Genomic DNA, 27,899 nt, shown 5'->3' with positions numbered 1-27,899 from the left:
GTCAATTGGATGTCAAGTCTATAGTGTCTCTGGTTAATGGGAGTTGACAGGTGGTGAATCATGTTTTCTATAAGACGTATTTGGTAACGTGATCAAACCAAGCCCTCCAGACTATGATCGTAATAAGAAAAACAAGGATCTGGGTGAGCATCTCATTTATTAAAGGTGTTCCTCTTCAAGACAGGAAAGAGATGGGAATAAGGAAAGAAAAAAATGGCAAAGAGAAGTCAGGTGATTTTATCAGCCTCAAAGTTTACCTGCTTTCTTCCTCTTTCATTGCCCTTTACTATATCTCTTTGTGTGTCTGGGCTTAATTATAAATTCCACATTACGCACAGTTGGCTTGGTCGGGGTGGACCTTAGAACCGAGCTGCAGGAGCAGCTTTGTTGGTGAGGAGTTGGAAGGGGTGTGAAGCTGGGCACCCTGCAGACAGGGAGCAAACAGGGTAGGTGATGTCCCTGAGGGCCAGTCCCTGGCTCCAGGATATTGGCTGGACAAGGGTTTGAGTTTTAGGCTCCTCAAAATTTCAATAAATCTGTTGGAAGAAAAGGACCAAGGATAGCTGATTGACCTGGGAAAATCCAAACAACCTGACTGACCTGCTGAGCAGACCGACGAGTGGTGGGGAGGAGGTGGAGCCGCTGGGAGAAGCTGCCTGGAGAGGAAAATCAGGTAAGAGACCCTGGGCTGTAGACTGACCTCGCTAAAGGGGACCGATGAAAGCCACAGCTAAGTTCCTTCTAGTACGCGTGTCTAGGAAGCCAGTGCATGTCCCCCCAGGTCACCAAAGTTTGACCATGGTTCACTCACAGCAGTGTTACTCTCCACGGTTGGTTCTCGGGGCTGCACTCTGGACAAGCGAAGCCAGCGAAGCTTGTCTTGCAGTGATGAGCTTGGTATTTTCCTACCATTACAATTGCCGCAAGGGTATTTATTAATGGTCCAGTTTTTAAATTTTTTGATAATGCTAATCCCACATGTAGGCTTTGGCAAAGAACTTCCTCAGCTCAAAGCTACCTACCAGCCTTCAGAAAGGTTTAAAAAACAAGACGAGTAGATGATAGCCTTGAACATGGACTGAAGTAAGCAGAATTCGATTTCTAATAATAGAGTGTGATGTTTTCTGCTTGGACTCTGAAGTCAGACTGCCTGGGTTCAAAATCCTGGCTCTGTCGGTAGCTGGGTAATCTTGGGCGGGTTACTACTTCCCTCAGCTACAGTGTCCTCATCTATAAAATGAGGATAATAATAGCATTAACCTCATAATGTGGTTGTGAGGATTAAAGGAAATAACGCTTATATTGCGCTTGACCTCAGGACCAAGGAGCGCTCAGGTGCCAGCTGTCATTATCCACACAGAGCACATGACCAGGACTGACTCTACAAGATGGAAAAATACAGCTCCTGCAGCCTTCCCTGGAGCATGTGAAGGTGGACTTCTTCGTGTCTCACAAATGCTTCCCGCCCCTGAGATGTGCCCTGTCCATCCAAGGCAGGGTGACTAGAGACAGCAGGGCCCCCAGGACTAGGCTAACACACTCATTCGAAACCAAAGAGTGTACCTTAGATTGGTGTCAGCTGAGCTGTGTCATCCCCCTCTGCTACTCAGCAGCATCTCTGAACTTTGAACAGTGTTCTGCCCTACGGAATTGCCCAGAAGCCCCTGTGGCGTTGTTACGTAAAGTGGGTCCTTTGGCTATGCCCTGAGGTGCCCGTGAAGAGGACTCCTGGGCTCCGGCTCCCCTGACCTACAGAGTACCGTAGCCCTGCAGCCAGAATCAGGCTGGTTCACACGCTCCCCCAGGTGCTTCTCATGGGCTCAGGTTTAACTACCAAAAGTACAATCACCCAGGAGCAAAAGGAAGCCGCTGGGGAAAGTGAAGCATGGCTGAACTGAGTTAGTAAGCTGGGTCCGAGGCAGGGCTCTTTAAGGCTGTACTTGGGGAAAAGGAGGAGGGGAGGAGACTTGTTAAACAGTCTGATTAATAGGCTGCCTTGACAGTGTTTCTCTTCTGCCAGTGGGGTTCAAACACTCTCGAGGGCTGCCTAGCCACCTGCTTTTGCAGCCCCAAGCAAGGGTGATATCACGGGGAAGCACCCATTTTTATGCCCCGCACTGGCTGTCCTCTTTCACCAGGCAGATTTGTAAGCCAGCTGGAGTAAGGCTATCTCACAGGCCTGTTTGCCAGAGTCCATTCTGGACAGCCTCTGGGAACGTGAAACTAGAGCTTTTCTTTGCTCAAAACAGTTTCTCTAGCCTGAGAAAGGAGCCCAGGTAGGGAAAAGGAGTTTGTCAGCCTCTACGTTGGGTGCACAGTGGAAAAACCATGGTAGGTACTAGGACCCTTCTGAAGCACTGCTGAATCATGACTGAGCAAAGACAGAGTGTCCATCAGTTGTGGGGTTCCATAGTTTAGGGTTTACTAAGGCACAGGCTTAATCCATACATCCCACGCTCTCCCTGGGAAAGGGATAACAAAAGTGTATTCCAGTTAATTTCTCAGGTAGAAAATCAAATTGGCCCAGTGCTCACTCCTGGACCAGTTTGGAGAAGCAGGCTTAGCTGTCCGCTGGACTGGAGTGACGACATCAGACAGGCCCCTGCTTGAGTTCTGGAGGCTCTCCCAGTGAACGTCATCACCCAGCTGGTGAGTGTCATCAGTGCTCCACCAGGGCCAGGGTGAGGCAGGGAGCCCGAGAGCTTCAGAACCAGTGCCTGGGTGGTTTAGGTCACAGGCTCTGAGCCCACCTGTCCAATTGGCTCTGGTGACTCTGCCCTGGTTTCCTGAGGCATAACATGAGGACAGCAGCACAAAGTGCCATTGTGAGATGTGAAGGCGTAAGTTCAAAAGCCTGGCACTTAGGAAGGACTCACATGTTAGCAACTCTTAGATCTGTCTGCCAGCTTAGGTCCTGGCCATGCAACCACTTGAGTTTTACTGAAATAATGGAGTGAATAAACTCCATCCTTCAGTGTGTTAAAATCCTTACAAGAAAGGGGCAGTAAACAGGCTGAATACCAAAGGGTGGCAACAGGCTTTGCTTGATTTCTGAAGGAACCTCAGTTCGAGACACAAACCTGTTACTATCTGAAAATATCTGGATTTGGGAAATGAAATACGCCCTTGCCAGCTGGATCCAAAACATTAACCATTACCATTCCGGTTACTTTTCCCCGTTCCCCGTCCTGGTGTCAGTCTGTATTTCTGCAGTGCCTTCCGGGTGGCCTGCACTGTGCTAGGCCCAGAGACACGGCCAGCCCATCTTCTGCCTGCCTGGCATTTCCTGCCAGGGCCTGGTTATGAGAGGCGTCGAGCCCTCGTGTTTACTCTCCCCGCACAGGGGCCTCTTCAGCAGAGCCATGGGGTGAGGTGGGGTCAGACTCACCTGTTGTCTCCACAGGTGATGACTGGACCCAGGGCCCATGTGATCTAGCTCACCCTGGCTGACAGTGCGCCCTGTGCACGCACACACACCCCCAGCAGGATGGGCGTGTCCAGGAAAGACCCAAACAGGTGGGCCTGGAAAATTCACAACCAGCCGAGCGAGTTCCCTCCTGTACCTGTGCAGGACGCCAGCTGCACCAGCAGGCCTGGTCTGCCTGCCAGGCCCCACTTAGGGTTGTTTTCCCCTGATGCCCATTGCAGGGGTGAGGCCCTTCTACACCTACAGCCTCTTCTGCACCAAATCATCCAGCTTAACCTCTGCTATTAATTTTTTTCCAGTAAATTAAAGGCCAGAGAAAAAAAAGGAAAGAAAAGAATCAAGGATCCAATGTTAAATCTGTGCCAGAACCTTCCACTCCAATGCTGAACATGGTGAGAGTGTGAGACTCCTGCCAAGAAAAACAGAAAGCTGGCGGCTACCATGGCAGGCCCGTGGGGAAAGGTAAGCCCTCCACGAGTGGGTTCCTGCAAGGGCCCCATGAGCCACGCAAAGTCTGGTTCAAGAAGCCAAACAGGCGTGCAGAGCTGCCGCCCACACACTGGGCACCAGCCAGAGGAGTGCAGCTGGCAGTGTGGTCCCACGCACATGCTTGAGAGCTTCATTGTTTCATATCTCCTGGAGTCATCCACAGCTCGGAGGTGACAGGGGCAGACCTAGGGCTAAAGGACAGTGGCCAGTGGTTTTGGGCCAAAAGGCCACAGCAAGGCCAGCCATCTGAGAGAAGGAATGGCACGTCCACAGCAGACACCTACTGCAGGCTAGCAGGAAACTTCGGGTTCAGGGACTCTGGTTCAAATGACTTGACTGTTTCCCAACCAGGAAGTGAGTCCAGGGCCCCTTCCCTTACAGGGAGCTGGCGTGAACACTTTGGTGGGCATGTACCCTGAAAGCTCCCCGGGGGCCGGGGCCGGCCTTCATGCCTGCTACTGCACCCCTAGCGCGGTGCCCCACACGTACACGGGCAGATGTGAGCCCATGGACTCCAGCTCCCCAGCGTACACTCATCTCTGAGCAATTTTAGGTCAGTTGTGGGGTTGCTACTATGTGAGTTCAACCCATAGGCATTTGAGTGGAACGTATTCTCCACCCAGCACTGTGCCAGGCTCTGGGGAGGCTCCGGGCAGCTAATGAAGCCCAGGCCCTCCCTCCGAGAAGCTTAGAGTAGGTAGAGGCCAGGCTCATGCACGTGGCCCATGGTGCGAGGGGTGGCATGTGGGAGGGTCAGGGAGCAGGGCCAGGTCATCACTTCTTGAACTCTTGCTACACTGCTTGTCCTTCCTCCCCAAGAGCCTGGCCTCAGGCTCCCAGTGCAGCCAGCAGAGAGGCTGAGTGGAGGCTGTTTGTGAAGGGAAGGTGGGCCAGAGCCTCCACTCTGCATGGGCTGGATCACCATTCACTTGCCACCGCGTTCACTGGCCACCATGGTGTCCAGGCTCCCAAGAGAGAGAGGAGAGACTCGAGGGGTGGAGCCCAGCACAGCGTGAGCCTTCCTCAGGAGCACAGTGTGGGTCTCCAGGGGACTCGTGTCATTGTCACCTTTGTCACCCCCGCACTGAGGGGCCACTGCAGGGTACTTAACTGCAGCCCTGCCGGGTGCTGGTCAGCACACCCAGGGAGCAGCCCCTGCAGCCCCAGGGGCCACCCAGCCTTCCCCTTGAGAGGGCTGGGACCCTGAGCCTGCTCCGACTCTGGTAGCTGAAGTCCCAGGATAACTAATGTCAATGCCTTTTATTATGAAAAGAGTTTAATGTGACCAAATGCTAAGAGAGTGGTATACTGAACCCTAAAGTGCCCATTATCCTGTGTCAACAACTACCAGCACGCAGGGCTTCTTTCCTTCCTTTTTGAGCGTCCCTCTCTGGAGGGGTAACACACAGTACTTCTTGAAAGAAAAGGGATGAAAAAAAGCATTATTATTATTAAAGTAAGAAAGTGTGTGTATGGCAAAGGGACACAGGAGCCAACTGGAAGAGCTCCTAATGGCCAAAGCTGGAACAGTTTGAGCAATAAAATAATATAGTACTGGGACATTGATATATAACCCAAAGCATAAATATTCATGAGTGCACACTGATATAAATAAATGATTGAATAAATAAATAAATGGAGAATAGACAAACCTGCCAAATGAAAGAATTCTGAATAATTTATGTGGAGCATAACTCCTCATTCCTTAGGTGTGGGCTGCGCACATGGACGTCCTTCTAAAGGGAACAGTGTGGAAAGGGGAAGAAAGAGGAACCTTGTGGTGAAACCTGACAAACACTAACTCAGCCAGTGGCCAAGGTTACCAGCATCAGTGATAAGCCATGTGGGTAGCATGTACCATTGACAGGATGTGACCAGAGGACACTTGACCTCTGTGGTCTTCCTCATAAAAACCCAGAGTCCCAGTCTACTCATGAGAAACAAATTCACACAAATCCCAGTCAATGGACAGTCTACGAAATACGTGACCAGTCCTCCTCAGAACTGTCAAGGGCACCCAAAAGGAGAGTCAGAAACTGTCACACGCAAGAGCATCCTGAGGAGACAGGACCACTAAATGTAGTGAGGTGTCTTGGATGGGATCCTGGGACAGAGAAAGCACGTTAGAGGAAAACTAAAGAACCTGAATAAATTATGGACTTTAGTTAATAATAACATACCAATGTTGGTTCATTAGTTGTGACAGATGGACCACATTGACATAAGATGTTAACAAGAGGGGAAACTAAGGGGTATAAGGGAACTCTGTGAAAGTTTATTTTGAAGAATGCATTGTCGTAATTTTTCAACAGCTGTATTTCTGCCGGGGGGCAGACTAACTTCACTGAGCTGGGCTGGCGATGAGCACTCTGTCCTGCCTGCCTGATTTTGTTCTTGGATGTGCCCAAGAAGTAGGAGAGGGGACCATCAGCTTCCCGGCCCCAACCTCTGAACTTCCTATACCAGCTGGTGAAAAGCAGAGGCAAGGAGGTTATTGTGGAGAAGTGAAAGAGGATGTCCAGGAACCAGTTAGGCGTGCCGGGCTGGGCTGGAGAAGGCTGGCTGCCACTGGGGCTGTGGTCAGGTCCCGGGAAGACTGACTCACCGTGGCCTTGCCTGTGAGTCATGCAGCATAACACCCTGCACTGGGGTGGCACGCATTTGGTGCAGGGAGCGTTGCTCTACACCAGGGACCTGGCAGAATATGGGGGATGGGTTAAAAGGGTGAAGCGAGCCTGCCCCTGCTCTCTGCTGGCACTATTCTTGTCCTGGTGAAAGATGGGGGCAGGCATTCGGGGCCTCAGTCATCCACCCCTGGAGGGAACTCATGCATACTCAGCTACTGCTCCCATCCTCTGAGAGCACCCACTTCAGAAACCTGGCGTGGTGGAAGCACATGGGCTTTGAAAGCAGCAGATCTGGGTTCACGTTCAGACTCCACTGCTTGATAGCCGGGAAGCCTCAGGTGATTCAGTTACGCTCTCTGACCTGTTTCTCCAGTTGTAAAGTGCAGATAACACACCTGCCTCACCCATCTCATGAGGTTGAGTCAAGGATCAAATGAGAGGCTGTTGACCAATAGGCTCCATCTTCGGGGTTATTGTTTGGTTGGAGGTGGCGAGGATGGTCAGCGCTCTTCAGGCAGCAGGTGAGGACTTCATGGCCCTGGGGCTAATCTGGGATAGGGTTTTGTATGTATTAGGATGCTTTTGGTCATAAGCAATGGTAAATCCAACTCAGACTGGCTTGCATAGCTGAAAAGTCCAGAGACAGACCCAGGCTGTAGGAGCGTGTAACAGGGTTCTGACCATATTTCTCAGCAAGTCTCTCAGGGAGTCCGTGTGGACTGACTTCTAAGGCTAGCTTCCATCGAGGTAGGAAAATGGTTGTTGGCGTCCCAGGCCACACATTCCACCATCCCTAATAGGATAGAGCTGCTTTTCCTCTATCATCAAATGTCCAGGGCTTCCCTCTCTTTAGTCTATTTTAGGCCACATCCTTGGCTCTGAATCAATCACTGAGGCCAGGACAAGCCATGCTGATTGGTTTAGGCCTGGGTTATTGCTAAACCCGGACGAATTACTGAAGCAGTGAGGGATGGATTAAAATGATTGGCTTAGGCTAATCAAGGCCTGGCCTGGAGGCCAGAGGAAGGACAAACCCACCCCAGCCTTTGGCTGCCATCGTTGGAGAGGGGTGGAATGGATGCCAACAATGTCCACCACAGGTTTCTAGAATCTACCATGGTAGAGGACATGGTGATTTGCCTCTCTAGCATCCATTTCCCCCTTTTAGCTACAACCCTAATTTGCATTGGGGCTTTTTTCCTTCCCCATTCTTAGACTCTGTGTTTCTCATGAAGTGCCACTTCCCACTCACTGGAGAAGCATGTTATCAATCTGTGCACTGTAATCTCCTGGCCATGGGATTGCTTCTCAGAAAGGCACTTAGCTTGATCAAAGCCAATGAAATGCAATGATACTGGGAAAGAAGGCTGGGACAATGCCAGCTGCTTTTGTCTGCTGAACTTGACCCTAAGAGGATATAAGGTCTGGAACTATTGATGCTGGCATTTTAGAACCACATGGAGAGAGCCTGAGGGTGGCGCCAAAAGAGAGTCGGAGAAAAACCCACTGAAGCCACACACAAAGCTAATTCCTGGACATGTTAGTTTGTGATCAACATGTTTCCTCTTTGCTTTAAGCCGATTTGGGGCAGGTTTTCTGTCAGTTCCAACAGTGTCAAATCATACAATTCTCCTTCCTGTTCAAGGGCAATGAATGCCCTGGGCAGTGCATGTGGGTAGTTAGAATGTTTGGGCCAAACTTTACCAAGTACATTTTGTCTTTTGACACTAATATTATGGTACATGGAAAGCATCCCAGCTGTGAAAGATGTGGGAGAATGCTGAAATGCTGAATGAACACGGACAGGACTTAGTCTAGATCAGGGGTAGGCCCAAATCGGGCCCACAAACTGTTTCCATAGAGTTTTACTGGAATATGGCCATACTTTGTGGCTGTGTTGTACTACAACGGTAGAGCAGAGTTGAGTAGTTGCTTACGAAGTCTACAATATTTAGTATTTGGCCCTTTCCAGAGAAAGTTTGCTGCCCTCTGGTGTAAATGATGGAAGAATAAAATATTAGCAAAATTCTTCCCCCAAAATGAATACCTGCGTCCCCACATGGAAGCAACATCCTAGACCTCTGTAGCGCATTAATCATCAAGCCCTATTATTAGCATTAAGAAAGCAAACTTCCATTGAACCGAACTTGTCCCAGATAGTGAATGAGAGACATTCTGTCTTTGTTCAACTTTGGTCCTGCAGTGCCTGTATCTTAGCTCCGGTCACAGAGTGTCACAGAAGCCTGCAGGCCTAAGAACATTCATTTCCCACCCTGGCCACGACCCTCCCTCTGGTTGGAATGCTGAAGCTACTGGCAACTTCCTGCAGACAGCCCAGCGACCCACTTCCATAAGGAGCTGGGATCAATGTAAACGCAGTGAGAAAAAGAGACAGTTCTTCAGTTCTTATACTGGAATGTCAGCATCGTTATCTATACATCTGACTTCTGAAGCTGATGGATTCCACTTCAAACAATATGGTGCACTTGGGGCAACCAGGAAGCCCCATCTTTAATTCCTGGCTATCAAGCTCCTGCCAGAAGCACAGCACCACTCATACTGGGGAAATAGCCAGGGTCACGTAAGCCACCACCCTGCCAGTGGTTTCTAAACTCCATCTCTCCGTGAAGTTAAATCACCAGGAGGTGACACACTAAGATCTAAGGCTAGCCTTCAAAGAAAGGCCATCGGGGAACCGTTTTTCGGTACTATGGCCTCTGCTTTTATGTGATGTCTTCATGAGAAGCGGCCTTCACTGAGGATACTACTGCGTTGTCCACAGTACAGTGGCCAGAATCTGACTCGCAGCTTCTAAGTCAGAAGTGATACCACGGAGGGCAGTTTAGGAATATTGTTGACTGGTATTGTCCTCTCAGGCAGGTTTGCACTGGCTTACCCACAAGGCCCCTAGTTCTGCTCACGGTAGGGTCTGGCAGGCTTCCTGACTACACAGCATTTAAGGTGGGTCTGAGACAGGTCCAAAGGGGATATTGGGGGGCCCTCTTCATAGAGCAGTCTGTACTCAGTTTTTATTTCTTTATTGAGTGGGGGAAATATTTATTTGGGGTAGTAACCCATCTTGAATGCTATGTATCTTCTACAGGATAAATCTGAGAATTTACCAATAGGACCCACTTTGAATGCTGTTTAAGTTGGGAAACCCTCCAGACCCAAATGGGAGCAGAGAGTCATGGATACACCATTGTGCCCTGAGGTAAGAATACCAGTAGACGACCCTCTCTACCTCGCCAGTTTTCCTACCCTTTGGGGCCCAGCTCAAATCCGCCCTTGGTATAAAGCCGGTTTAGACTGAAGCAATCCCTTCTGTCTCTTACCCACACCAATTATTACCAAAATTAATCTCGTAATACCTTGAGGCTACTGGTGTTGGAGGGTTTGGCCTTTTGTTGTGGTCATGAGAAGGGTGCACTTCAGTCTGTTGATGTACAGCCAGAACCTTTGTTAGCACGGCCAAAGCAGCACGGGGGCAGGAATTATAATCCAGGGTGTGGATTTGACTTACACTGCACCTCTAAGGGCTTGGCACCCTGTCCTCTCCCACCAAGGAGGGTCAGGCCACAGAGCCTCTGCCTTCTTGGCTTCTCCTTGGGAGAGGGTTTCTCACTGGACGAGGAACGCCAGGATTCTCAACTGTCCCTGCGCCAGCCCCCCCGCCTCTGGCCAGGACGTCACCCACCCACCCACAGCTGAGTGCCTGCCTGAGGGCTCGGGAGGACAGTCCCTGCTCATAGCCAGGTCGGTGAGACAGACACCCAGACGGACTGTGAAACTGTGTGGAGTGTTGGGACAAACAACTGCTCTGGGGAGCCTGGGACACGCAGCTTTTCCCCTCGTTAGGCTGCCGTCACCCCCACTGGAGAAGGTGTGAGAGAGGAACCCAGCTCAGACAGACCTCTTTGTAACCACTGGCAGCGCGGTCTGGAATCACACCCAGCAGGAGGCTGGTGGCCCTTGAGCAACTGCACAGTTCCTGGCAGTGGGCATTCCGAAGGAACTTTCTCGGTACCAGTCACAAACGAGAGACATCATAGAAAATGTTATTATTTTATTATTTCAAGGAGGTAATACATAGCCCAATACACCAAAGCACTAGGGAATCAGAGGCAGCAAATGGCCAGAGTTTTTGAGAAGAGCCTCCTGCTGCATCTCCAGGCCTCCGTCTGCCCACAGCCCACAGCTGCTTACAAGGCCAGGCCGGCGATGTGGAGCTTGCTGTGACCGCAGCAGAGGACGGGGACCCAGCTCAACAGCCCACTGGCTGAGAAAGGGTTCTGAGTGGGCCGCAGAGGCCCCGCCAGGCTGAACCCACGGGCAGCGCTCGGCCCTGCCCCGGCCAGGCTTACGCAGCCACGGCCTCAGCAGCAGCTCGCTCATCTAGCTCTTGACTTTGTTCTGTGAGCCTGGAGAGGGCAGGATGTGAATGGATCCTGAGTCAGAAATGAAGGTGAGAGACTTAGTAGTATTAATACACTGGGTGAGAGATGACAGCACTGTCTTTGAGGAAGGCGGGCTGGGAGTCAGCTGGAGGAAAGATGGTAACACACAGAATGGCCGCGGGCTGAAGGCGCTGCCTTGAGGTCATCAGAGGGGTTTTCAGGGCACATGATGGGGTGGGCTGAGGGGTGGGCACTGGGGCTGCTTCCTCTGGCACAGAGTTGAACTAGAGGTTCGTTTTCCACTCATAATTGGTTTCCCAGGTCTACGTCACCACACCTGGGGCTGAAGCAGATCCTGCCTGTGCACCAGACCGGCCTCGGAGCTGTGTGGTCTGCGCCCAGAGTTGGGGGGAAGAGACGTAAACTCCCGAGGCCAATCTCCCTGGCTCAGCTCCCTTCCCGTGCAGGCGACCAGGGCAGGAGATGAGCGCCCGGGCACCTCTGAATGAAGTCCCACCATGGCTTTTTTTCTGCAGAATTCATTTTAGAGGGACCCAAGGCCCCAGCCTCACCATGAAGATCTATTTCCACCCACTGAAGGCCACCTTCCTGGCGACGTAGTGGTGGTGCAGATGGGGATCGCAGCGGCCGCTCTGGATGCTGTACACGTGGATGTCATTCGGTCCATTATGCCAGGCGAATTGGAGAGCTGCGGGGAGGGGCTGCTGCTCCCAGTGCCCACTGTCCCAGCCAGCCCTGGCCAGGCCAGAGCCAGGTCTAGATGCCGCAGAGCTGATAGATTTTTGGTTTGACAGGAGTGGAAAGGATTTTTTTTTTAAACCACGCCACTGTGTTCTCTAAACCAAGAGCCGTCAGTTTTGTTTTGTTTGACAAGAAAGGACAAAGAACCAAGTTCCACAGTGGCCAAGGCTTGTGCACCAGAATGCAGTATGTATTGAAACGTATAAACCTTGGTCAGACCGGGGAGGTGAGTAAACACAGAGCCACAGGACCCCAGATCCTCTAGTCAGTGGCAGGCTCTGCTGTTCCCTCGTCCTCGTGCTCCTCGAAGCCTGGGACTGGCTTCTGCAGAAAGTACATGGTGGCCTGGATCACCTTATCTGGTCCAATATTGTACACAGGGTGAGTGGGCTGCTGCAAAGAAGAGAACAGATGCCAGTTAATCACGCAGTGGTCCTTGGAAATGTGCACACCCTTTGCCCATGGAATGCACTTGTAAGAATATAGCATAAGGAGTCATCAGAGATGCACATGGAGATTTCTCTCACAAGGCCCTAATGTTCAACTAGCAGGGTATTGGTAAAAAACATGTTATGATTGGGACACAAAGGAATATTATAGAGCCATTAGAAACCATGCTTTCAAACATTTAATGATATGGGCAAATACTTGTAACATAGTAAGTGAGGAAAACATGATGTGTGATATTGTCCAAAACTTACTTTTTAAAGTGTTGGTAGATATGACATATACGAACAGGCAAGATCTGGACATGTGCCAAAATAGGAACAGTGACTATTTTTCTTATTTATACTTTTATATACCAGTTATTAAAACAATGAACATGTATTTCAAGAAAAAGGACCACAACCCTTATTACACTTAAGTAAAGGTGACAGGCCATATATAAAGTATTTTATATTATCCCACTATACCACAGAAACCCAAAAGAAACTTTGGTCTGAGACAGGGCACAATCCCAGGCCAGTATTAGAATTCTTTTACTAGGAGAGAATGAAGAAAGAGAATGTAAGAGAAACTTAAAATTTTTTAAGAAAATACTATGAGAACTTCATGCCAAAACATATAAAAATTCAGACAAACAATAGTTTTATAGAACAATATGACTTTTCAAAATTGACTCAAGAAGAAATTCTTTAAAATCTATGTGAATAAGTTAATAAATAAATAACAATTATTTATTCTCTGCTACCACCATCCCCCCTCCCCCCACCAAAAATACCAGGCCTCATGGCTTCTCAGGCAAGTGTTAGCTTGCAAGAAACAGATACTCTCTGACTTATACAAACTTTTTCAAGGACTAAAAAAAGTTTTTGACTAAATTTTTAAAAAGTAGAGGAGGAAGATACACATCTAATTTTATGAGGCTGTATTTTCCTGAAACAGAAGCTGGAAAAGAACAATACAATAAAACAAAAATTTAGATCAATCTTTCTCATAAACACACATGCAAAATATCCTAAATAAAAATACTAGCCAGAAATACTAGCAAAGTGGATCTGGGAGTATGTAAATCAGCACACTCACACTCTGTTATGACCAAGAAGGGCTTATCCTGGGAATGTAAGGTTACGTCAGAATATATATTAACAAAACAGATTAAAGGAGAAAAATCAGACGTGGAAAAAAGCATTCAATAAAATTTAACACTAGATTATGGTTAAAACAAAAAAAAACAACCCAGCAGACCAGGAACAGAAGGGAACCTCCTTAACCTGATAAGAAATATTTATCAACACCTCACAGTAAGCATCCTACTTAATGAGGGAATTATAGAAGACTTTCTATTACAATCAGAAGCATAACAGGAATGCTTTCTATTACCACCTCCACTCAACACTCAATGGGGGTTTTGCCATCATTACAAGGCAAGAAAAAGAAAATTCTTAAGAATCAGGAAGGAAAAGGCAAAACTGTCCTTATTTGAAGATTACATTACATTATAAATAAAAAAATCGGACAGGTTCTATAGACAAACTATTACAACTATTAAGAGAATTCAGCAAGGGTGCTGGAGGCAAGATTAAAATATAATTATCAATAGCATTTCTACACATTAGTAACAACCAATTACAAAATAAAATGGAAAAAAATAGCAGTCACAATCGACACAAAAACTGTAAGTTTCTTAGACATAAATCTAACAAAAAATGTGCTAGTCCTTTATGGAGAAAATGGTAAAAGACCATTAAAAGACATGTAAAAAAAATCTGAAAAATTATGTTCATAAATGGGAAGCTTTAATATGGAAAAGAGGTCAGTTCTCTACCATGAATCTTACATTAAATGCAATTCTAATAAAAATTCCGTTAGTTTTTTGTGGGACTTGATAAGCAGATCCTAAAATGCACAGGAAATCCTAAAATGCAAAAGGCGAAGATTAGCCAAGGCAATTCTAAAGAACGAGGTGGGTGGGATTTGCCTACCTGCATTTAAGGTTTATTTAAGACGGTGAAGGTAACAGACCAAAGGCAAAGAGCAGAGTGTCCAGAAACAGTTACCTCATACACAGAAACCTTAGTATGTGACACACATGTGGTACACATCAGTAGGAAAGGCTGTAAACTTCAAAAAATGGTGCTGGTCAATTGGTTGTTCATACGGTAAAAAGTTAAAATCATATCCAACCCTCACCTCAGACAGAAATCAATTCCAAGAGAACTAATAAGCTAGATGGGAAAAGCAAAACTTTAAACTGTTTAGAAGAAAATACATTTATGACCTCAGGGTAGGAAAAGATTTCTTAAATACCCCCTCCCCCTTCCCCCCCCAAAAACCCTTAAAAAGGCAAATAAAACTGTTTATACTTTATAGTTAATCAATTTATGCAACAAAAAATGCCAAAACAAAGTGAAAAGACAAGTCACAAACTGGAAGAGATTCACCGCACACACCACTGACAAAGGATTAGTATCAAGAACACACAAAGAACTCCTACAAATGTATAAGAAAACAGCAAACAACTGAAATTACAAATCAATAAGAAAATGAGCAAAGGATAGGAGCTGGCTAGCAATTCACAAAAGACAACACAAATGGCCAACAGATGTTTGAGAAGATGCTCAGCCTCACTAGTAATCAGGGAAATGCTAAACAAAACAGATACCACTTCACATCTGTCAAGCTGACAGAAAAGAAAAGTCTGACTATAGAGTGGCTCATCTTGGTCCCGTGTGAGCGTAAAATAACCGAAGCAGTCCAGGGCCATCTAGTGCAGATGAAAACGTGTCTTCCCTAAAAACCAACACAAGAATGTTCACTGAACACTTTGTGTATTAGCAAAAACTGAAACCATCTCAATGTTAATCAGCAGGAGACTAGAAAATTAAATCAGGGTGCACTTAACAAGGGAATGCCATACAGAAGTTAATGAATAAACTAGAGCAACACATATACACCTCAAAAGTGTAATGGTCACAGAAAAGTGATGCTGAGTAAGTGGTGCAGCGGATACTGTTATAAAACATTTGGGAACATACAAAACCACTATATTGTTTATGGATGCATATCTATGTAGAAATAGCACAAAAACATCTGCAGGCATGATAAATGTCAAATTTAGGATGGGGTTACTCTGGGGAAGGAGGGAGGGAAAAGAATGGAAGAAGGTCACATAGGAAGCAAATATGGAAAATTAAGACTTGAAAAAGCTGAATGATTGTTACTTTGATTTTCTCGATTATGAGTGAGGCTGAGCATCTTTTCATCCACCTGCTCGGCCACTTGTGTTTCTTCTGTTGGAATATTTCATGACAATCTGCAGGGGACCGTACTCTGATGGGCGCGGACAGTTAGCTGGAGTCATGTCAGGCTTGTGAGCAGGCTCAGGAGCGTTTCCTGCAGCCAGGCTGGTCTGGGGCTGGATGCCATGGTGACAACATGCCTGCCCTGGGCTGACAGTTTTTGAGGGGCTTCATTCAAAACCCACTTAAAATGCATGCAGGACAAATTGTGCTGAGGGCTATGATGAGCACAAACAAGGCTCTGGCAGAGTGTTTCAGGGCATCTCATTTTCAGAAGGTGCTCTTGAGAGGGCTTCTCTGGAGGGACGGACACAGGCTGAGAGCTCCAGGAGAAGATGGTCGGTTGTGCAGGGAGTGCTGTGTGGCCACAGATGCAGAAACTCGCTGCCTCTGAGTCTGCTTCCTCGGAGAGGGAACTAACGACAGTGGGCTGAATCCCAGATTCTGGGATAAGGACATAAACCCTCTGTCACGGGTTGGACGCCAGCCTGGAACCCTGAGTTTGCCGGCATATCCTCGCGGGAAGGGCTGCAGATGGAAGGAGGGAGGGTGGGAGCCACAGCTCGCCAGCCTGTCCACACAGGCCACACGCGGAGCCAGTTCTGCAGAGCAAGAGCGGCTGCTCTGGTCCCTTGCCAGCCCCGTCCCCGGGGCCTGCACAGAAGCGGTGTTAAGCCCCCATCCTGGCCTTACCAGGGCGTTTTCCGGCACACCCAGGACCACATCGTGCAACATGGCTCCGCTGCCGAAGTGCTGGGCTATGGACAGGCCGCTCAGGCAGTAGCAGGTGTGGTAGAAGTCCCGCGACCTGCAGGGACAGGGCAGCTGTGAGCAGGTGCTCCTCTGCTCCCCTCCCCGCTACCCCCTAACAGCGTCCAACAACCACACAGACACAGAGACCCTGAAGCGCTCACACGTCCCACCCCACCCTCTACGAGCCTCGAAGCCCGAAGCCCAGCTTCCCCCAGCAGCATTTCTCAAAGCCCCATCATCCTTTCGCCCTGCCTGACGGCAGGAATTGTCATTTTAGAGTCCCTTCAGCTGTCTTCCAGAAATGGGCTCTCCAGGGAATGACTGGTTCTAAACTAATGTATTTCTTTAAAAAAAAAAAAAAAACAAACCCCAAACTCACACACCAAAATGTCTAGAAATGGACGCAATTCTTCCTTGGTAAGTTGTCTGGGGACTGGCCTTCAGCTGAACCTTCCCCGGATGCTGACAGCAGCAGGGTGTGTATGTGTGTGGTGGGGAGTGGGCAGTGAGCAGCAAAGGGAACGGTACTTGACTGGTTTCCCTTTTTCTTTTATCAGGGCACCTAAAGGTCTACTCTGTAATAGTTGTCATGATTATAATCTCTGTTTATGGCACTCAGAACAGGATACAGGATTTTAAAACCCCTATTTAAATCAGCTTGGATTAAAAAAAAAAGAGGAAAGAAAAGCTACCAACCTAGCAATCTGTCTACCTAACTGGAGAGGGGGTGCAAGTAAGCTGGGGAGGGATGGATGGGCACTGGAAGGGGGTGCCCCCGACTGGGGTGCTTCCTCCCTCTCCAAACTAGCACTAAGCAGCTGGATGGAAGGGGACATCCCATCCGGCTCTGAGTAGGGCTGAGGCCCACATCCCTCCCTCCCTCCCTCTGCTGTCCCTCCCTCCCCAGAGAGGAGGCACTCACTTGCCAGGTTTATCCAGAAGCCCCCCGGTGGGGCACTGGCAGCACATGAGAATGTACTCCTGCAGAGCCTGCTGATGAAACATCCAGCGGCTCATGCTCAGGGCAGGGTCACCTGCAGAAGACAGAGGATCAGCGCGGGCCTGGGCCTGGTAGAAGTCCAGCACAGGATCGATGCCTACTTTGTATTTTATTGCCCAATGGGAACAGTCAGGGTTTCCCTGTCATCTTCTTGGACTAATCTTAAAAATTACATTCTGAGGACACTTGCTGTCTTCACCCAAGTCTCATGACACGTCCCTTCTCCTGAACACTGACACAAGTCAAAGAGCAGCAGGTCAGAGTGGCAACTGGTTTTATTTGAAGTGTCCCCTCACCATGGATGACTATCCCAAACCATGTCCCTTGCAGGCACGGACTAGTTGTTCAGCTCAGCTTTCCAAACTGCTCTCTGTTACTGCTCCACAACTCCTTACCCTGGGCTCCTTAAGACATTTCTTCTGGCGCATCTCTGAAATTTGTTAACCAGACTCTAGCCAAGAGAACTCTAACCACGGTAATAATGTCTGTTACTTCTGCTTCGCTAAGCCTCAATTTAATCTGTCCCTAAAGGGAATTCTCCAACTAGTCTCTTGGCTCAAAAAATTTTCCTAAGACGCATTATCAGTAACTGCCCTCCTGCATCATATAACATGGTAACCCAAGCAGAAATGGGCAATTCTAGTGATAAACACCAAACTACTGACCAGCAACTCAACTGAGCTGCTTCACTCTGAAGTTCAGTCAGCATGGTTAGAGGATCCTGTGAGGACACAGTTATTGAAGGGGGAGGAGGGACAAATGGCCAACAGATAGATATGCACAGAAACATTCAGGTGGGAGTTGATTTTTTAAAAATACACACAATAGGATGTGCATTAAGTCTTGGTCAATCTTATACTTTGCTACCTGGCTACAAAAGTAATAACAATCTGTAAATGGCAAATGAAAGCTAATTTTTCTTCTAGTTTTTTTGTATCTATGCATTATTTTTCTATCTGGTTAAGATAATTTTGTATCTTATGTTTTTCATTTCACCCTATAGGCATACACTTGTCTGTTCTGCTACATAATCTTCACAACCATCATGAAGAGCCATCACTGAAGAACCGAACAGTATTTCATTAACTGGGCACAAAGGTAATGGCATCAGTATAGGCACTGGACCAAAACTCTCATGTATATATATGAGGAGAGAATCTTCTGTGGTAAAAATTTGTCAAAGTTTATAGTAAATGTGGTATATAAAGAGGGTATGTAACTGAAATACTTAATTTTGGAATATTTATATACATAGAATACCACAGAAAATTAATGATTTTTAGATTTCTTAAGTGAGAGATGGAAAGAGAGATGGGGGCAGTGGGGAAGTGATCACTGGTTCCTAGGTTGAACATTGGATGAGCTACGCAGTTGGCTAACATTTGGGCGCCAGGTACAAAACCACTCATCTTCAACACCCGGATCCTGCCTGGCCCAGGGGATGCTCATACCAGAAGATGCACAGGGAAACTGAGCCCAAGGGAGGAGGGGCACTTTCAGGTCCCCCTTCTCATGCTCAGCCCAGGACACACGCTTACTGAAGTGCTCTATGTCTAGAATTATTTCCTTCAAATAGATTCAAAGGAGTGAAGTGATTCATTTAAACAGAAAAAAAAATATTTTCAAGGTTTTTAGTAGATATTGATAAACTGCTTTAAGAATTTATATAGTCACCAGCAAAATTTAAGATTTTTCTGTACTACTGTCCAGCCAGCACTGGTTACTTTTTCAAAAGTTCTCAGCAATTAAAATGTTGAAAAGAAACAGTACCTGATCGTATGTTTTGATTTGCATAACTAATTATTAATTAGGGTGAACTTTTCCCATACCTTTTACTCACTAGTTGTATTTCCCTTTTAGAGTGTCTGTTTTCTGAGATCCAAAAGTCAATTTTATTAATCTAGCTTTTTACTATATTTACCCTTTGTCTGTATCATGTGGTATACCTATTTCTCCCTTTTTGTTCTATTTTTTTTTTTGGTTGTATGGGTTTTTTAAATTACATATTACATATGCTATAATCACACTGTTGATTTTTCCTTTGTGATTTCTTCTTTAAAGAAGCATATTTAATGGGTATAGGAATTTGGGGGGATGGTGAAAATTCTACAATTGATTATAGCAACGGTTGTACAACTCTGTGAATACACTAAAACTACTGAATTATACACTTCGGGTGAATTGTATAGTAGGTGAATTACATCTCAAGAAAAGTTGTTATTCTTAAAAGCATATTTATTAAAAAACTGTTACTATAAGGTAAATGATTACTGCTAAAATTGAAATCTGAAAAGAAAATGTTATATTTATTACTAAATGGAGTGTTTTAGTTACTTCCTACATTATTTTTTTTAATTTAAAAAAATTGGGGGGGGAGGTAATTAGGCTGGCTTATTTGTTTGTTTGTTTGTTTATTTTAATGGAGGGACTGGGGACTGAACCCAGGACCTCACGCATGCGAAGCATACGACTAAGCATACAACTGAGCTATGACTGAGCTATACCCTCCCCCTTCTTCCTACATTATTGAAGTCTAAAGGTTCAAAGTTCATAAACTCGACAGAAGCTTCCTGAGATCTTGAATTTGCCCATCAACACACATAATCAGGTGAGATGAAGGGAGATAATGATTACAGGGTGATAACTGGGCACTGGAGTCAGCCTTTTAAGTCCTGTATATCGCTCCCTTAAAACACAGATCCCGTTATAATGTCATTTTGCATTTCAAAGGTTCCTTTTATCTGAGAAATCAAACATTTTTCAAATAGTAACTGACAGGTACAGCCGCATGTAGCTCAATTTCAAGGGTAGGTAAATACAGCCTGAGTTATGGGGGTATGGGGTACGTCCCAAAGAACATACAGCAACTATCAGTCCAAATAGAAACTCACAGGCCTGCTGCTGTTTTAATGCTCCACAAAAAAAAAGTCACTCTAATTCAGTTAGCATTTGATATTTTTAAGATAGTAAGAATAATTCATCCTTCTACTCAAATACCGTCTTCTACACATAAGGCAGCCACCACAATGAGCTGTGACAGCTACTTGCCAAGCAGGACTGGCCTGGGTTCCTGTGCTGCAGTGTGCCAGTCCCATGTCATCTTTTTAGTTAGCAGTGTGATCATTGTCTTTTAAAAAGGTATTTGTTCACTTATTAAAATAAAAGTAGTAATGCACATGGTGGGAAAAAAAAGTACAGTATAGAAGGATATAAAATTTTAAAAGTCTCCCCTCCTTCATCTCCTACCCTTGTCCCAAAGGTACCCACTGTTAAAGGGGGCAGGGGTGGGGTGTACACTTCCAGAAAAGCTTTGTGGATGCACAGACAGACTGCTCTCGGCTTGGCCTTCAACACCTTCTGCTGCGTCCTGGAGAGCTTTCCACATCAGCCCACAGTACGCAGCTACTCTATGGAGAGATAGTAATTTATTTAACTGTAAGCCTTTTGATGGGCAGTTGGGTTGTCTGCTATTAAAATTTCACTTCAGCACACATCCTTTGCAATGTCTGTGCAGGAAAGTTCCCACTGGTACCCTTGCTGGGTTCAAATAATTTAAACTGAAGTCTCCAAACTACCCTCCAAAAAAATGACACACCTATTTACAGCCCCTCTAATAGCGAAAAGTGCCTGTTTTCCCACACTCTCCCCAACATAAGGTATCCAGTTTTCTAATCTCTGCCAATCTGATAGTAAAAACAAATAGTGCCCCGCTGTTTTTATTTGCATTTCTTTATCATCTTTTCGTCTGGTTAATGGCCCTCTGTAGTGGTTACAAGCAGGGCTCTGATCCCTTGGGAGGTGGCAATCAGGTATTAGAAAGCAAGTCACTTACCCGCACTGTATTCCTCACCTGTAAAGTGGGGTAACAATAGTACCTGTTTCATAGGGTTGTTCTGAGGATCAAATGAGAAAATATATGTGAAATATATCCAGTTCCGTCCCTGGCTTATGGTGAGCACTTGGTAATTCTCAGTAGTTGTAGCAGAAGTTACAATAATAATAGTTGTTCTTATTCTGTCTGTTCTGAACCTGTCTGTCTGGATCCTTTGCCTGTTTTTCAACTGTGTTGTTCATCTGTTTCTTACTGGTTGGTATGACTTTCTCAGATTAATAAAATTAACCCTTCATCAGGTGTCACAAATATTTTTCCCACCTTGCTACTAGTTTTGTTTATAGAATTTCTTCTTTTGTAAAATTTTTGTTTCTCTTTATGCAAGAACTACATATTAGTAGAAAAATTAGAAAATACAAATAAAAAAGAAAACAAACATCACCAGTCATTTTACAACCCAGATACCGTCTATTAATGTCTGGAGTCAACTTCACTGAAAATGGAATTACACATATCCTGCTTTGAAATCTAACTCTGATCACAGTATATGGTGAATATCCTTCTATGTCACATCTCCTTTTGACTCCCAATGTCAGTATTTTGCCCACTGCTTAAAACACTCCCTTCTTCCTAGACCCTGGTCTGGTCCAAGTCCGCTGTTTCTAAGAAGTGAGTTTCAGGCTTCTCCCAGGCAATGAAAAAAGCTTGAAGCACCAAGATTCACAGGCAAAGCTTTGAATGTGACTTGTCCCCCAGCACTTGTGCTACGATAAACAAAGAGTGAACCCGAGCCTCTCCTGAAGACTCTGGCAGGCAGCGCTGTTACAGCTCTCACCAGATCTTCCTGGCAGCTACAGAATGATTGCATCTTATCCCCACCAAAGACAGGCTTGTGAAAGGCTGATGGCTTTACCAGAGGCTTGACCTCACCAATTCCAAAAACAGATCACTAAAGCTCAAAGTTATTTCTGTTTTGAAACGCTGGTCTCTTGAGGAATTTCTGACTTCCCTACTATAGTGTTCAAGCCAGAGACCCAGCAGGCGCCAGAGCCAGGGGAAGGTTACGTCTCAGGACTCTCAAACTGCAAGCCCAGGGGGCTCTAGGCCAAGGAGCCTTAGGACAGACTGAGACGGGGAGACGGGGAGATGGGACAGAGCTCTGTTCGCTTCAATTAAGAATCAAAAGAGAGGGGCTCAGAAAAAAACAGCCAAAGAAGAAAAAGTGTGTGTGTATATGGGGCAGGGCTGGGGGGGGTGTACAGTAGAAAAGAATCTCATCTTCTGCATTTGAGCAATTAAGTACTCAACTACTAAGCCCAAAGAAAAGCGTTCCTCTGGGCCAAGGGATCCCACTCCAAGACCAGATCAGCACCCAGCAGGGCAGACATGACTTCTCTCTCCCACTGGTTTCCGCAGAGACACCCTGTTCTCACACAGAATAAACGAGAAAGGTGATTCCAGAGGCAGCAGGTGGCCTGAGATCTCAAAAAGTAATAAGGGCAGGCTCCCAGAAGTGCGCTTGCTATCTCACTCCTTGGATCTGCATTCCCATCTGAGGCTCCACAGAAGTAAGCATGGGCCTCTCTACCTCAGTGGTACTGGTGGAACAAATCCGCATTCAGGATTCTCCAGGGAATTTAAAAATCACATTTCTAATGGTGGCAGCTAAGCAGCCAGCCAGGCATGGGGTCTGTGTCTCCACCTCTTCGTGCAACTGCCTTCCCTTCCACTGTCATGACCATGTGCACAGCGTGGGTTCTGAGTTCTGGCATGACCCATACGGAGCTCTGCGTTGGAAACTGGGGCTTCACACCCAGCTGAAGTGGCCGTCACCGGGGGCCAGGCACCCACCGCCTCATAGCCACAGCCAGTGAAGCAGCGGGGACCCCTAAACCACTGGAGGGAAATCCTGGTTGGCACACGTGTCCGCTCAAAATCCAGGACAGACAGAGCCTGTTCCGAGCCCTCTGAAAAAGCACTCTGGCCTCCTGACTTGGTGAGCAGCCGAGGGAAGTCTCGAGGCCCTGCCAACCGCCCCCGGGCTCACCTTGGGCATGCAGCGCACGGTGCAGCAGGGGCAGGAGCCCCGCCTGCCAGAAGGAATAGCAGCCATCCACCAGCTTGTTGCAGCGGCCCTGAAACCCACCTTCAAACCGCATCTGCCGGCTCGTCACCCATTGCTGAGGAGGAGACAGAGAAGGGAGAGCAGCTGGAGGTTAAAAGGGACATGAAACACAGCAAGACAAGATCTCCAGAGGCTGATCTAGGGATGGAGGGTTCCTGGCTCTTGGCTTCTTGGGACCGAATGCTGGTGCTTCGGCCCCTGACCTCCTTGCCCTCGCTGCTGAGACAGAGTGGAACGTCCAGTCTGACCCTTCGGAGGCAATAGGCATTGCTCTCTGCTCAGTGTCTGACAGACAGCTAACCACCTATTCATTCCTGGGCTCCAAATGGGTTCTGGGGCTGAGAGAACAAAGGAACCTAGTGGGCTTGGAAGGAGACCTGCAAACATCTCTTAATAAACTAGGGAATTTAAGACAAGGCTACCAGTGGCTCGTTTCATCTCCCTGCTCAGGGAAATTTATTAAAAGTATATAAATGGAGTTTTGTGCTACATTCATCAGATGATCTCAAGCTGTTCTTGACTTTTACTTGGCACCTGAGGAGATCCATCCATGGTTTCTTAGCACATCCATCCCTCGCAGGACTGGGAACAGAAGCCATCAGTCCTGATTCCCAGTGATGGCTCTATGCGGTCCAGCCCCTCTGCTTCTCCAGGGAAAACTGGCTGGCTAATTAGAAGAAAATATTTTACTTCGAACCCGTAAAATGGCTCTTAATGTCACTCAGTGATCACACACGATGCATTCCTCGCTTATCTCCAAGTTTTCTCAACACGTTCTCCTATGAACATCAAGATAGTCAAGGGCTTGGCCTCCAGGAATGAGCAGAACCAACTGGCTGAGCAGATAATGACATTTCCAGTTCCCTCCCAGCCCTCCACGGCAGTTCCAGCCTCCAGCCGGGGACTCCCAGAGCTGCCTCGCCAAACTGGAAGACACAGAGAAGCCTACTTCCCCTGAACCTGGGTTCTTACCAGCCTGAGTTCCTGAAAGGGGCCACTAAGGACCCTCTTCAGAAGGGGTGGGGGGTATGCAGCCGTCCTTTACTGTAGAGTTTAGATTATATCCCTGTTCAAGGCAACACCTGCCCATAGAAAGCCATAATCCAAAATTCTTAAAAAGAAAGTCACAAAAATACTGAACTGCAGGTGCAGGCACTAATATATCCCCAGTCGGTCTTAAATGAACCAGTGCTTTAGGGCAGATGCCCTTTAATGAAAGTAGGTTAAGCATTACTCAAGAAAGAAAAACAGGCATTTACAGGAGGGAGGCCATTCTTCATTTTCACGTATCCCACAGATTAAGTGTTTTTAAGCCAGACTAATTAATTTTTTCCAGTGCCCAAGACCATGGGTTTATTATGTTTCCCTTAGCTTTATGAATTCATAAAATCCTTCAAATACAGGTCCTAGGTCTCCCAGAGCAAAGAGAGGGGAGGGAGCAGTCCGGGTAAGAAGGATGCACCTACTGTGTGCCAGGCTGTTTGTATACATTCTATCCTTTAACCTTCAAAGAACTGTCACCTCTACCTTATAGAGGAAAAAAAAATGAAGTTAAAACAGACTAGATCATTTCCAAGGTCACATGGCTATGAAGTGATAGAGACAGGGTTCAAATCCAGAATACTGCCATTGTGACTGGGGCATTTGCCAATTACATTCTTTATTTCTGCCTGGGAGATGGGAATTTTATGTTTCATGCCTTGTTGGTGATCAGATTTTAAAGTGTCTGATGAGCTCTTAAGTCCATGCATGAAGTTGGCCATTTTGGCATAAACCTTCAAGGCTTTAAGAACCTTCAAGAAGAGTGTGCTTTAGGTGGCTTCCTAAAGACAAAGACAAAATGCTGCTGGTCATGTCTCTAGAAAGTCTATGAGAAATCGCTTGGAAGCTCACAGTGGGTCTCACAATGGCCCCTGTGATGACATCTGAACTTGGGGAGAGGAGATGAGTGTCAGCTGCAGCTGGTTTGCTCGGAGGTCATGGTCAGGGAGTAAACGCTGCCCCAGTGACAGCTCCCTGGTGGCTGTGTGTGCGTGCTTGTGCAGTAGGCCTCCAATGACAATTTCACTATAATCCAACAACTCCCTGAAGTTCATTCTGAACACTGCTCAGGAGCTTGGGGTTCCCGCACAAAAGCCTGGGCCACCTGCTCAAAGCACTTACCCGGCTCATGTGAAGGTAGTTATTAATGTTCACGTAGAGCAGCAGGTAATACAACCTTGGCTTCAAAATGCCTCAAAGCTCTTCTTATAACTTTTTCTCTCAGGAGATTCTAAGACACATGATAACCTCTAATTTTAAGAAGCTGAAACTACACTTTCCTTGGAAGTAAGTCGAAGGCACTCTGGCCCACACCAGGTGTCTGAGGGACTCAAGGTCTGGGGTTGGCCTAACACACTATGTAGAAAGTTCAGAGCAGGAAGATGGAAAGGTGGAAAGAAGGGAACCCAGACAGAGTGGACATTCCCTGCCCCCTCCCCCACTTTCTCAGAGTTGTGTCAAGTGCTCCAACAATTAGATCTGAAGCCTTATTATGGGACTGTTAGCTCACACGCTCAAGGCAAAAAGTCTGTTAGCCCTTCCTCAGCCAAACCATCCCAGGACCTGCGTGTCTGAGTAGTCACATCACGGGGGCCTGGGGCCTGAGGGGAAGATGGACTGACAGACACTTACCAATAAGCTCTTCAAGTTCAAGGAGCGTTCCTTCTTGAGAATGACCAGTGCGGCCAAGCCACAGAAAGTGTAGCCTCCGTGGGCTTCCATGCCCGGCACCCCGCCAATCCCACCTTCCCAGTTCTGACACCTAGGAGGAGAGTGAGAAAACCGGATTGAGTGGTCAGTGTCCACCCATGAGAACAAGTGCAGGACCACGTGGGACAGCAAAGCATGAGTTCATTCAGATTAACATGTAAGCCACTGCAACTGTGAATGGAAAGATGCTAATTAACTTCTGGAAATGCCTTTTCCTCAAAAAAAAGAAAGAAAGAAATTCAGAAATAACCTACTAACGTAACAAACACAGTACCTGAAATCATAGTACTTTTTCGGAAAAAGTTATAAAATCATACATTAGTATAATAACCATCAGGTTAAAATAAAATTGAAAAATAACCACTAATCTAGTTCTCTTTTAGTACAGGTCTATTGCTGATACGTCTCCTCTTCATTTTTCTGTATGTTTAGAAAGTTTCTATAGTGACATATATACCTTTATAACTATTCAAAAGAAATTTACTTTTAAAAGTTATAATTTCTTATATTTTCAAAGTACTCTATCACTGTAATAATTATTATTTGGGGTTAGACCATATATTAAGAGTTTATTTTCTAGTCATAAAAACATGCATAATCTTTGACACAGCAATGTAAGGTTATTTCTAGGAATTAATCCTACAAAATAAAGTAAGAATGTGTCCAAAGATTAGATTATCAGAATGTTTACTGTATTCCCATTTATAACAAGGAAATATTAGAAAGAACTCAGAAGCCCAACAGTAAGTAACTGGTTATATAAATTATGGTATATCTGTATAATACTACACAGTCATTTAAAATGATGCTACTACAGCACTCTATTTAAAGATGTTCCAAACAGATTACATGAAAAAAGTTATAAAATAATAATGTACTGTATGATTTTTCTGGAATCTGAAAAGATACACACACAAGAGTGGTTGGTGGTAGATTACAAATGGTTTAGAGTTTCTTCTTTTTGCTTGTCTGTAATAAACATGTTTTATCTGTGAAATACAGAGATTTTCTTTTCAGTATATCTTCATGTAACACAGAACTTTACCTCCACAGGTATGTACACAGAGTCACACTCCATACAGGTGTGCCCACCTCGCAAATCCCAGCTGGAGAACAGCTGCACAGGTGGATGAGCACTTCATCCCAGAGGTGGGAGAACTTCCAAGTGGGAGAGAAAGGAAGCAGTAATACCTCCTTCCTTAAAGGAGAGGAAGGCCTTGAGAACTCAGAGGCCTTCTTCAGAGAGGCCCCAGGCCCAGGGAGATCACGGCACAGATGCAGAGTCAGAAACTGGCTACCATTCCCTGAACAGACTCTTCAGCTTCCTCCACCTCCCGACCCCACCGCCACCCAAGCACACACAATCCATTTTCTTTCCAGCGCATGTGGCTTCGTGGAGCACAGGAATAGCTCAAGTCTGAAACGTCTGATGAGTGAAGAATATGCAAGGGATCTTTAAAATTTTTTTCTTAACTTATCTTTAAAAGTTTTTTGAATTAAAAAAAATTCAAACAGTGTAAAAGAAAAACCAGTAAAAAGTTGTCTCCTGCTGACCCTGGCCTCCTAGTCCCTCTCACCAGCAGTGACCACTGTCAGTTTGTGTCTCAGTCTCTTTCTGTCTCTCCCTACACACACACACATACACACACACACACACACACAATATACATACATATATCCCACTTTCCCTCCCTTTGTTTTTACATGCACAGGAGCAATTTAGTAAAATGGGGGTATCTTCTAGCTAAACATAATGGATTGAACACAGGGGCCCAGTAAAATGAAAGTAAAGGGATTTTTTTAAAAGGGTAAACCCACAGAGTAAAGAGAATAGGAGAGGATATGAATACAGACAGGAGATAAAATTTTGAAAGACAGAAAAGAAGAGAGAGAAGATAAGTGACTTGACAGAGAAACCTAAACCAGCCCCAGAAGGAAGCAACAGAAAGCAAGGTGATGTGCTCTGACAACAGCCTGAGCGACTGGAGACACA

General features: G+C 46.3%; 1 protein-coding gene and 1 long non-coding RNA gene across 3 annotated transcripts in view; one reads left to right on the top strand and one right to left on the bottom strand.

The window, feature by feature from the left end:
- The first annotated feature begins 10 nt into the window (after positions 1-10).
- On the top strand, positions 11-27,449 carry LOC116280983 (uncharacterized). 2 transcript variants are annotated; one of them, XR_012073682.1, is made up of 6 exons: positions 11-673; positions 1,319-2,649; positions 3,727-3,889; positions 9,647-9,757; positions 18,202-18,296; positions 26,960-27,449. It is a non-coding gene; the product is annotated as an uncharacterized lncRNA (long non-coding RNA). The 2 variants fall into 2 exon arrangements; XR_012073681.1 differs by lacking the exons at positions 1,319-2,649; positions 18,202-18,296; positions 26,960-27,449 and adding an exon at positions 11,477-11,611 and having other exon boundaries at positions 18-673.
- Positions 10,593-27,899, bottom strand: part of FNTB (farnesyltransferase, CAAX box, subunit beta) — a 65,078-nt gene continuing 47,771 nt past the window's right edge. The window contains exons 8-12 of the mRNA XM_006206964.3: positions 25,829-25,958; positions 23,078-23,210; positions 17,121-17,232; positions 16,139-16,253; positions 10,593-12,095 (exon numbers count right to left, since the gene is read on the bottom strand). Coding sequence (XP_006207026.1) covers positions 11,964-12,095; positions 16,139-16,253; positions 17,121-17,232; positions 23,078-23,210; positions 25,829-25,958 — 622 coding nt within the window. The 3' untranslated portion in view covers positions 10,593-11,963. The remainder of the gene's footprint in view (positions 12,096-16,138; positions 16,254-17,120; positions 17,233-23,077; positions 23,211-25,828; positions 25,959-27,899) is intronic.

The sequence above is a fragment of the Vicugna pacos genome, chromosome 6 (genome assembly GCF_048564905.1).
Source record: "Vicugna pacos chromosome 6, VicPac4, whole genome shotgun sequence".
Taxonomy (NCBI): domain Eukaryota; kingdom Metazoa; phylum Chordata; class Mammalia; order Artiodactyla; family Camelidae; genus Vicugna; species Vicugna pacos.
The sequence above is the reverse complement of the archived record's forward strand: the minus strand, read 5'-3'. Positions and strand labels throughout refer to the sequence as shown.